General features: G+C 52.1%; 1 protein-coding gene across 1 annotated transcript; it reads left to right on the top strand.

The window, feature by feature from the left end:
• LOC147100983 (uncharacterized) lies at positions 1-11,417 on the top strand. Its single transcript, XM_085966124.1, has 6 exons — positions 1-352; positions 2,614-3,281; positions 7,362-7,432; positions 7,691-7,948; positions 8,785-9,031; positions 10,908-11,417. Exons 1-6 carry the CDS (start codon positions 75-77, stop codon positions 11,015-11,017), a joined length of 1,632 nt encoding a protein of 543 aa, XP_085822250.1. The 5' UTR covers positions 1-74; the 3' UTR covers positions 11,018-11,417.
• The last annotated feature ends 259 nt before the right edge of the window (positions 11,418-11,676 follow it).

The following is an 11,676-nucleotide window of genomic DNA, read 5'->3' as shown; positions in this document are numbered from 1 at the left end:
GACTGTCAGGCTGGCACTGGGCTGGAGCTGGAACCTGATCTGGGGACTCGCTGTCCACCCTGGGCTTAAGCTGCATGGCTGACACTATGCTGGCAGTCACTGAGCCCCTCTATACTGAGCTGGCAACACTGACAGAGGGACATCAGCAGCAGGGCTGTAGGGGAGAGGAGGAGGAGGAGGAGGAGGATGAAGAGGATGATGAGTATGAGGATGAGGTTGAGGAAGATGTGCCCAGGACTGGAGAGGTGAGCAGGGAGCCCGGCGTCTCCAAACCCCCAGCCTGGCAACAGAACAGCGAGTGGGCTTTCACCTGCAGAACACAGAGCTCTGGGCCTCGGCAAGACTCTCACAGGTAAGAGGAGAGACCAGCTGGGGTCACACCTGTCACCGGGTTTATATAAAATGTAAATGAGGGAGCAGGTTTGATCAACGAGTAAATAATTTTAGAATCAGTGGATTCAGTTGTACAGAGCCTTGGTCAGACCCCCTCTGGAGTAACTGTGTCCAGTTCCGGGCCCCGCACCTCAGGAAGGATATATTGGCCTCGGAGGGGGAGCAGCGCAGATTCACCAGAATGATACCGGGGCTAAAAGGGTTAAATTATGAGGCCAGGTTCCACAGACTGGGCTTGTATTCCCTGGAGTATAGAAGATTAAGGGGTGATCTGATCGAGGTGTTTAAGATGATTAAAGGAGTTGATCGGGTCGATAGAAAGAAACTATTTCCTCTGGTGGGGGGGAGTCCAGAACAAGGGGGCAGAATCTTAAAATTAGAGCCAGGCCGTTCAGGGGTGATGTCAGGAAGCACTTCTTCACACAAAGGGCGGTGGAAATCTGGAACTCTCTCCCCCAAAAAGCTGTGGATGCTGGGGCTTTCAAAACTGAGATCGATAGAATTTTGTTCGATACGGGTATCGAGGGATACAGAGCAAAGGCGGGTCGATGGAGTTGAGGAACAGATCACCCGTGATCCATGGCGGAACAGGCCTGAGGGGCTGAATGGCCTCCTGTTCCTGTGCACTTGTCGATCAGGAGTGAAGTTTCGTGATATTACAAGGAATGAGGGAGATTCTAAACCCAGTTTTTTTTTTCTGCCCAATTTCCTTGCCTCGTCTCCTGAAGGGACTGGGCTTTAGATGTTGTACGGATCCACAGGGTGACTGGACAGTGATCAAGCGTGGAAGCCTTGGCTGATTTTCCCCAGCCCAAGCCTAGAGGCACCGGGGTCGATTTTCCCGACTGCTGTCTTTATTGAGATGAGCTCAGTCCAGGCCAGGGATCCAGTGTGGGCCATAATCCACTCTGCAGCACAGACTGTAGTGAACTAGAACAACAGACAGGAAACTACAATTGCAAATGGAGTTCAGCCGTGGCTCAGTGGGTCGCACTCTCACCTCTGACTCAAGGTCGGGGGCTCAAGTCCCACTCCAGAGACTTGAGCACAAAATCCAGGCCCATACTCTCAGTGCAGTACTGAGGGAGCGCCGCACTGTCGGAGGGGCAGTACAGAGGGAGCGCCGCACTGTCGGAGGGGCAGTACTGAGGGAGCGCCGCACTGTCGGAGGGGCAGTACTGAGGGAGCGCCGCACTGTCGGAGGGGCAGTACTGAGGGAGCACCGCACTGTTGGAGGGGCAGTACTGAGGGAGCGCCGCACTGTCGGAGGGGCAGTACTGAGGGAGCGCCGCACTGTCGGAGGGGCAGTACTGAGGGAGCGCCGCACTGTCGGAGGGGCAGTACTGAGGGAGCGCCGCACTGTCGGAGGGGCAGTACTGAGGGAGCACCGCACTGTCGGAGGGGCAGTACTGAGGGAGCGCCGCACTGTCGGAGGGGCAGTACTGAGGGAGCGCTGCACTGTCGGAGGGGCAGTACTGAGGGAGTGCTGCACTGTCGGAGGGGCAGTACTGAGAGAGTGTTGCACCATCGGTAGGGCTGTCTTTCCAGCTGCACTTTATGATGGTGGGGTGCTACTCGCTCCCATCCCCCACTCGACATCCCCCCCCACCGTATTCAGAGCCAGTCTCCGCTTCCCGGGCCGGCCTGAAGTGGGGCTCGAACCCAATCCCCCTGACCCGGAGTCAATGGTCCATCCGATACGGGGTCAGTATTTACGTCTGTTTCAGTTGAAATAATATATCAGGAGAGAAGTTAGGAAACATTTCTTCACACAAAGGGTGGTAGGAGTGAGGGACTCTCTCCCACAGAAAGCAGTAGGTGCCGGGGCTCAATTAATCATTTTAAATCGGAGATCAATAGATTTTTGCTCGACACGGATATTAAGGGATATGGAGCCAAGGCGAGTGGATGGTGTTAGGTTACAGATCAGCCATGATTTCATTAAATGCTCGGGGGGCTGAACGGCCTCCTCCTACAACAACACAAAGAAAATACTGCAGATGCTGGAAATCTGAAATAAAAACAGAAAATGCTGAAGGCACTCAGCAGGTCAGGCAGCATCTGTGGAGAGAGAAACAGAGTTAACGTTTCAGGTCGATGACCTTTGCCCCTTGGCCTCCTCCAATGTGTTTACGAGGTTGAGTGGGTGCATCCTGTCTGACCCTGCTGTGTATTGGTTCTTGAGCTGCTGTGTAAGACCCCGTCCTTTACTGTGTTCAGGCAGGTGAACGGACGCTCCGAGGATGCAGTGACCGGTCCTAGTCGGTCGCCCTCCAGACCCACCGAGCACCGCAGACCTGGGCTCCAGCTGCTGGGCACCGAGGAGGAGGAGGAGGCTCACAAACAGAGCAAGAAGCAGAAGTGTTCGAGCTCCCCGGCGACCCGCCGCGGCTTCGACCCAGCCCTGAGCAGGAGACCATTGCACCGCGGTGACCCCGGCAGACCGAGCGCGCGCCGCCAACCCTTGCCATTTCCCGGCGCAGCTTTGCCCCGCCTCGCCCGCGTCGTGTCCCCGCAGCCCTGCTTGTTAACCGGCTTCCCGGCCGAGCCTTTGCGGCGGGAATGCTCCTCGGATCCTCCGGCCTCGCCGTCAGCACCCGCTGCGGCAGCCAGCCTTCCTCCCGCCTCGGACAGCGGGCAGACCATGAAGGTGATGGGACTGTACGCGGACCTGGTGAAGGAGCTCCAGGGGCAGGTGGCGGAGCTGCAGCGGTGCGGACGGGTGCAGGCAGAGCTGGGCTTGGCGCGGGAGCGGCACATCCAAGCGCTGGAGACGGAGAACCGGAACCTGAAGGATCAGCTGCAGAAACTAGAGGAGGAAAACGACCTCTTGTCCAGTGGCAGCGAACGAGGCATCGCCATGAGGGGCCTGCAAGTAGGAGCACTGGGTAAATCCTTTCACATCCTTAGAGGCACAGAAATTAGAATCATAGAATGACACAGCACAGGAGGAGGCCATTCGGCCCCTCGTGCCAGTGCCGGCTCTTTGAAAGAGTTCTCTAATTAATCCCACTCTCCTCTTTCCCCATCACCCGGCAAATCTCTCCTTTTCAAGTATTTATCCAAGGGCAGGCCCAGCATGGGTTAGATACAGATTGGCCCAGAAATTCGGGTCGGGGGCTTCCCGCGGGTGCAAGCCCCCGACCTGCAGTTACCTAGCACGCCAGCCGTTGAGCTGTGGGCCCGCGTGGGATTCCGATCCTGGGCCTGCTCCAGCTGCCGGCGTGCAGTGCTTGCGTATCCCAGGGGCGCAGTTAGTTCGAAGCGTCCCCTGGGATCACGGGGCCATGGAGAGCCAATGGCAGCAGGGAATGCTTCATTCATAAATTTGACAGGAAGGTCTGTCAAACCTATAAATACTATAAGCCCCAAAACATAACTAAAACTTCAAATATTTTTTTTTTAAAACATCACATTTTAAAAATAACTATAAATTACATGAAATAACTATTTTAAACAATAATTTAAATTTTTGAAAAAATTAATTACATTTTCTAACGGGGCTAAAAATAAACTTACCTTTCTTTAAAGTATTTAAAAATAATAAACCTGTGGAAAAAGTGTTTTAATTTTAATTAATTCATCACTTACCTTGTTAAAAGCAGGCCTTGTGCCTGCTTTTTAAATTTGTAACTTCTGGAAACTTACCTTCCCGGAGAAAGCTGCAAAAAAAACCTAAGTTCGGTGCGCACGCGCTGCCTCTCCGGCGCACGCGTTCCACCTCTCAACCCCTTCTTTCAAGGGAACTGAAGTTCCGGTTTCCCGTGCATGCGCAGTGCATGCACGAAACCGGCACTTTCGTTGGGCCTACGCGTGAGTACCCAGCGCGTACTCACCCGTGGGGACCCGAATTTCTGGACCAATATTAAATCTCTCACTGTTCTGCCCAACCTCAGAAGGGTGCCCCTTACAGGATTAGTGTTGTGCCATTTTGCCATCCTGGTGCCTTTGCTTTGTGAGACTGGCAACTTAAAGCCAAATTCTGGGTAATTTTGTGAAGTACATTTTAGGCCCAGCAGTGAGACTGTCCCAAACTACTGTCTGGTAACCAGAGCTGTCCCATCGCCCGTCATCCCCTGCGCTCGCTGACCTACGCTGCCTCCCGTCCGGCGATGCCTCAATTTTAAAATTCTCCTCCTCGTGTTCAAATCCCTCCATGGTCTCGCCACTCCCTATCTCCGTAACCTCCTCCAGCCATACAAGCCTCCGAGATCTCTGCGCTCCTCCAATTCTGGCCTCTTGACCATCACCGATTTTAATCGCTCCAACATTGGCCACACCTTCAGCTGCCTGGGCCCCAAGCTCTGGAATTCCCTCCCTAAACCACTCCGTTTCCGTCCTAAAACCCAACTCTTGGACCAAGCTACTGCTCGCCCCTCCTATTATCTCCTTCTGTTAATCAGCCTCCAGTATGACTTGGACAGGTTGGGTGATTGGGCAGATGCAGTATAATGTGGATAAATGCGAGGTTATCCACTTTAGTGGCAAAAACAGGAAGACAGATTATTATCTGAACGGCAATAGATTGGGAGAAGGGGAAGTGCAACGAGACCTGGGTGTCCTTGTGCACCAGTCGCTAAAGGTAAGCATGCAGGTGCAGCAGGCGGTTAAGAAGGCAAATGGTATGTTGGCCTTCGTAGCTAGAGAGTTCGAGTACAGGAACAAGGATGTCTTGCTGCAGTTGTACAGGGCCTTGGTGAGACCACACCTTGAGTATTGTGTGCAGTTTTGGTCGCCTTATCTGAGGAAGGATGTTCTTGCCATGGAGGGAGTGCAGCGAAGATTCACCAGGCTGATACCTGGGATGGTAGGAATGACGTATGAAGAGAGATTGGGTCGATTAGGCTTATATTCGCTAGAGCTTAGAAGAATGAGAGGGGATCTCATTGAAACTTATAAAATTCGAACAGGACTAGACTGACTAGATGCAGGAAGGATGTTCCCGATGGCGGGGAGTCCAGAACCAGGGGTCACAGTCTAAGGATAAGGGACTGAGATGAGGAGGAATTTCTTCACCCAGAGAGTGGTGAACCTGTGGAATTCTCTACCACAGAAGGCAGTTGAGGCCAATTCATTAAATATATTCAAGAAGGAGTTAGATATATTTCTTAAGGTTAAAGGGATCAATGTGGGGAGAAAGCAGGGACCGGGTACTGAATTTGGATGATCAGCCATGATCGCATTAAATGGCGGAGCAGGCTCGAGGGGCCGAATGGCCTACTCCTGCTCCTATCTTCTATGTTTCTATGTTTTGTCGAATTACACCTCATGTGGCTCGCCCTGGGACGTTAAAGGCGCTGTAGAAATATAAGTTATAACCGCGTGCTGTCTAACAGTGTCAGGGGTTTAATGGGAGGGTGCTGAGATGGCAATGCTGCAGTACTGGACCTTTGCCAGCAGAGACCCCTAGTGAGCTGGGTAGATGGTGCTTCCCCCCTGTGTCCAGGGGCAGTACTACAGTTTTCGCAACAGGTTCAATCACAGAGCCAGCAGGGATGGAGGCCATTCAGCCCATCGTGTCTGGCCCAGCTCTTTGCTAGGGCAATCCAAAACTAATCTCACTGCCCTGCGCTCTCCCCGTAGCCCTGCATCTTCCTCTGCTTTAAAAATGTATTCAATTTCTTCTTTATCACATGCCAAATAACACTATTTGTATATAAATCAAATCAAATCAAATCAAATCAACTTTTATTGTCATTGTTAGTGCACAAGTGCAGTAAAATGAAATGTAGGCTTGTGGCTCCTGAGAGTGTACATTTGGATTAAGACATTTAAACATTCAACATACATTTGGCTTGTAATACATTAACATAAACATAACCATAATAAAGTGCATTGGCAGATGTGCAGGCTTTAGAGTTTATTTGTGGAGTTCAGTAGGATGACAGCCCTGGGAAAGAAGCTGTTCCTAAATCTGGTCGTACGGGTGCGAATGCATCTGTAGCGTCTCCCAGATGGTAGGAGGGTGAACAGACTGTGGCTGGGGTGGGTAGGGTCTTTGATGATGGACCGTGACCTCTGTAGACAGCGTTTCTGGTATATGTGCTCTATGGTCGGCAGCCGGGTGCCGGTAATGCGTTGGGCAGTTTTGACTACCCGCTGCAGGGCTTTCCGGTCATAGTAGCTACAGCTGCCATACCATACTGTGATACAGTTTGTCAGGATGCTCTCTATAGTGCAGCGGTAAAAGTTAGAGAGGATCAGGGGTGACAGATTACATCCCTTCAGCCTCCTTAGGAAATATAGGCGCTGCTGGGCCTTCTTCACCAGAGAGGAGGTATTGAGGGACCAGGAGAGGTCTTCCGTGATGTGGACTCCGAGGAACTTAAAGCTGTCCACCCTTTCCACCACAGCCCCATTGATGTGGATGGGGGTGTGACTTCCGCCTTTCGACTTCCTGAAGTCCACAATGATTTCTTTTGTTTTCTTGGTATATAATATATATATATGCATCGTTTGCTATTTCATTTTATTTATTTTAGGTCAGCCGTGGCTCAGTGGGCCGCACTCTCGCCTCTGAATCAGAAGGTCGTGGGTTCATAGTCCCACTCCAGAGACTTGAGCACAGAATCCAAGCTGATACTCCCAGTGCAGTACTGAGGGAGTGCTGCACTGTCGGAGGTGCCGTCTTTCGGATGAGACGTTAAACTGAGGCCCCGTCTGCTCTCTCAGGTGGACACAAAAGATCCCAGGGCACTATTTTGAAGAAATGCAGGAGAGTTCTCCCCGGTGCCCTGGGGCCAGTATTTATCCCTCAATCAACATCACTAAAAAACATTATCTGGTCATTATCACATTGCTGTTTGTGGGAGCTTGCTGTGCGCAAATTGGCTGCCGTGTTTCCGACATTACAACAGTGACGACACTTCTAAAAGTACTTCATTGGCTGTAAAGCACTTTGGGTCATCCTGAGGTCATGAAAGGCGCTATAGAAATGCAAGTCTTTCTACTTTTCTTTCTTTATTCAGATGCATCCAAAAAGAACATAAAATTCTTGAAGGACCTTGCTGGACTGCTCGAATCACATATGGATGCCCAGGTAAGTGTTGATGCTTCTAAAATGAGTCACAGGAACAGGAGGAGGCCATTGAGCCCCTTGAGCCTGTTCCACCATTCAATGAGATCACGGCTGATCTGTATCTTAAATCCATCCACACGCCTTGGCTCCATACCCTTTTATACCCTTGTCTAGCAAAAATCTATTAATCACAGATTTAAAATGATTAATTGAGCCCCCTGGGGTTATTTAGGACCACCCACAGTGATCTCTTATTCCATGCCTTGTTTGTTCTCTCAGAATCCGCCGCCTGACAGTAAGTTGCCGCTTCTTTCGCTGGCTCTGCCTTCCGTTCTGATTGCCGAGGAGACTGTTACCCCCATGAAGCCATACAGGGAGGTTAGTGACTGCTCCAGTGTCATCGCCATGTGGAACAGGCTGGAGGAGAGTGCTGCCAGCCCCCTCGGGCATCAGGACATTCGGGCCCTGGGCATCTGGGACAGTGCCATGAAAGACATCCTGCCGGATGGCTCGCCAGTGTGGGCGTGCCCTGTCGAGGTAGGGTCAGTGGTTCCACCGCCCCCCCCCCCCGGTTTAATGTGAAAGAAAATGAGCGGTAAAGGCCACCCCTGTTAACGATATCTCTTATTTGCTCATCCAAAACTCTGCTGCCTGTGTCCTAACTCGCACCGAGTCCCGTTCACCCATCACCCCCTGTTATGAATCTTATGATCCATGAAGAAAGAGTCATGAAATAACACTGGACGGCCAGCTGGTGGCGCCATCCAAGGAGCATAAATACTCGGGCGTGGGCCCAGCTTTCCCAGGACATTTTGTAAACAGGAACTAGTGAAAGATAACTGGACCTCCATGTTTTGAAACAAATTGATTAAAACCTTGCTTTATACTCGAACCAAGTGCGTAGTGAGTTTTATTACGTCACCCCCTGTGCTCGCTGACCTACATTGGCTCCCGGTCCAGCAACGCCTCGATTTCAAAATTCTCATCTTCATGTTCGAATCTCTCCATGGTCTCGCCCCTCCCTATCTCTGTAATCTCCTCCAGCCATACAACCCTCCGAGATCTCTGCGCTCCTCCAATTCTGGCCTCTTGTGCATCCCCCGATTTCCATCGCTCCACCATTGGCGGCCGTGCCTTCAGCTGTCTGGGCCCCGAGCTCTGGAATTTCCTCCCCAAACCTCTCCGCCTCTCTCCTCCTTTAAGACGCTCCTTAAAACCGGCCTCTTTGACCAAGTTTTTGGTCACCTGCCCTAATATCTCCTTATGTGGCTCAATGTCAAATTTTGTCTGATTGCGCTCCTGTGAAGCGCCTTGGGACATTTTACTACTTTGAAGGCGCTGTATAAATGTAAGTTGTTGTTGTTGTTAACCAGGCAAATGGGAGACCGAAGGCGGAGCTGATACCTGGATCAGGTGTGTACCTCACCAACCGGGAGGTGGACGAACTCTCGCAGGTCTCACGAGATAAGCCGAAGCTGATGACTCGGAAGCTCCTGGGGTATTTCTTTTCTCATCAGACGTTGGCACGGTCGTCAGCTCGGGGTGAACGCATCGCCCACAACAAGACCACCATGGAGAAGCCCATCTGCTTACCCACTGTAGTCACAGATGCCATCAAAGGTGAGGGGGTGAGGGTGAGGGTGGGGGGTGAGGGTGGGGGGTGAGGGGTGGGGGACGAGGGAGAGGGGTGGAGGGTGAGGGTGGGAGGTGAGGGTGGGGGGTGGGGGGTGGGGGTGAGGGTGGGGGTGAGGGTGGGGGCGAGGGGTGGGGGCGAGGGTGGGGGCGAGGGTGGGGGGTGAGGGGTGGGGGCGAGGGTGGGGGGTGAGGGTGGGGGTGTGGGGCGAGGGTGAGGGTGGGGGGTGAGGGTGAGGGTGGGGGGTGAGGGGTCGAGGGTGGGGGCAAAGCTGCAGTTTCACCAGATTCCTGCTGGTGGTGCTGCTGAGAACCCGTCCAACAGCTCCCCCCGCAGGATATATATGGCACTGCAGCAAAGTGTTATTAATTTTTAAAGTATAAATTTATTGTACAACCTCTTGCATTTACATACCAACCGATAATCAGGAACCCAGAGGAGGTCCTAGGGCTGTCTAGGGCATTAATTCAGGAGTGAACATTTGTTGACCCTGACCTGCCCCCTGAACCTGACGCAACCAGTGACCCCTGGGTTAGAGAGAGGGGAAATCAGCCAGGGTTCCTGCTCCAGATCATTGCCCAGTGACCCCTGGGTTAGAGAGAGGGGAAATCAGCCAGGGTTCCTGCTCCAGATCATTGCCTAGTGACCCCTGGGCTAGAGAGAGAGGAAATCAGCCAGGGTTCCTGCTCCAGATCATTGCCTAGTGACCCCTGGGTTAGGGAGAGGGGAAATCAGACAGGGTTCCTGCTCCAGATCATTGCCTAGTGACCCCTGGGCTAGAGAGACGGGAAATCAGCCAGGGTTCCTGCTCCAGATCATTGCCTAGTGACCCCTGGGCTAGAGAGAGAGGAAATCAGCCACGGTTCCTGCTCCTGATCACTGCCCAGTGACCCCTGGGTTAGAGAGAGGGGAAATCAGCCAGGGTTCCTGCTCCTGATCACTGTCCACTGACCCTGGGTTAGAGAGAGGGGAAATCAGCCAGAGTTCCTGCTCCTGATCACTGTCCAGTGACCCCTGGGTTAGAGAGAGGGGAAATCAGCCAGGGTTCCTGCTCCTGATCACTGTCCAGTGACCCCTGGGTTAGAGAGAGGGGAAATCAGCCAGGGTTCCTGCTCCTGATCACTGTCCAGTGACCCCTGGGTTAGAGAGATGGGAAATCAGCCAGGGTTCCTGCTCCTGATCACTGTCCAGTGACCCCTGGGTTAGAGAGATGGGAAATCAGCCAGGGTTCCTGCTCCTGATCACTGTCCAGTAACCTCTGGGTTAGAGAGAGGGGAAATCAGCCAGGGTTCCTGCTCCTGATCACTGTCCAGTGACCCCTGGGTTAGAGAGATGGGAAATCAGCCAGGGTTCCTGCTCCTGATCACTGCCCAGTGACCCTGGGTTAGAGAGAGAGGAAATCAGCCAGGGTTCCTGCTCCTGATCACTGCCCAGTGACCCCTGGGCTAGAGAGAGAGGAAATCAGCCAGGGTTTCTGCTCCTGATCACTGCCCAGTGACCCCTGGACTAGAGAGAGAGGAAATCAGCCAGGGTTCCTGCTCCTGATCACTGCCCAGTGACCACTGGGTTAGAGAGAGAGGAAATCAGCCAGGGTTCCTGCTCCTGATCACTGTCCAGGGACCTCAGAGGTGAAGAGTGTGTGCTTGCACAGGATCAGGCCTGGTTGTGATGCCCCCATGGTTGAATAACCCACCGACACTCATGTCTCGGCTGACATTTGGGTGAGATGGGGAGGGGCTGGCGCCTGTGGAACTTTACCCCAGCCAGACTCGGGAGGCTTCAGGACACGAGACGGGGAACGGCGGAGGTGAATTCTGAGTTTTGAAAAATAAATGGTTTGTTTCTCTTTTGACTCTGTTGCAGATTACGTGACTTTCGTGTGCGGGCGGGGGTGTGACTTTAACGCTGTGATTAACAGCAAGTGTGCCACTTCCAGGAGGACAGTGAGGAAACTGATGGAGAAGATGGAGTGAAACAGTTCGGCTGGTACAGGGCGAGGGAGAGCGTGCAGCGAAGGCGATCGAGATCCTTTCTCTTCAAGCTGCCTTGGGGAACGTTTCGCCTCCTTTTTTTTCCTCCCAGAAGATGAACCAACGAACTTGTTGCTGCTTTGCCGGAAGGGAAGAGCATTTTAAACTTGCAGGAACATTATTGACCCCAGCAACAAGCCGCCTGACTGGATGTGGAAACGGTTGAGAGAGCTCAGAGTCTGCACGCGGTTTGCAGGAGCCTTGTGCCATTTTAAAAGGAAGTGGGAGCAGGGAGTGAAAAAAGCGTGAATTTTATATCTTGATCTCAATGTTTTGCACAATGCTTTATTTCTGTTAGCTTGACTGTACTTTAAAAAAAATTAATTAAACATTTTCTACTTTATTTTTCTTTGTGAGTGAATTCAGCTTCAGAGAAAAGACTCTGGACGGTGAAAGATATTTCAATCCAAATTTTAAAATCCAAATACTCTCCCTGTTCCCTTTGCAATTTGTTAATAAATCTTTGTACGTATTTATCATTTTTCCCCCTTTCACGATTTTCGCCCCCCCTCCCCTAAAGATGCTGCCTCTTGGGTTACTTATCTCCGATATCAGCAGCTCTCTGCGTCTTTCACAACCTCAGGACCTCCCAAAGCGCTTTA

This window comes from Somniosus microcephalus, chromosome 24 (genome assembly GCF_052327205.1).
Source record: "Somniosus microcephalus isolate GS21.2 chromosome 24, FLI_Smic_1.0, whole genome shotgun sequence".
NCBI lineage: Eukaryota > Metazoa > Chordata > Chondrichthyes > Squaliformes > Somniosidae > Somniosus > Somniosus microcephalus.
The sequence above is the reverse complement of the archived record's forward strand: the minus strand, read 5'-3'. Positions and strand labels throughout refer to the sequence as shown.

Bases quoted from the DNA above. Each gene is read 5' to 3' on its own strand.
- LOC147100983 (XM_085966124.1), top strand. From the start codon at position 75: ATGGCTGACACTATGCTGGCAGTCACTGAGCCCCTCTATACTGAGCTG. The intron at 3,282-7,361 runs GTAAATCCTTTC...TTCTTTATTCAG, and splicing joins CCTGCAAGTAGGAGCACTGG to ATGCATCCAAAAAGAACATA. The intron at 7,949-8,784 runs GTAGGGTCAGTG...GTTGTTAACCAG, and splicing joins TGTGGGCGTGCCCTGTCGAG to GCAAATGGGAGACCGAAGGC.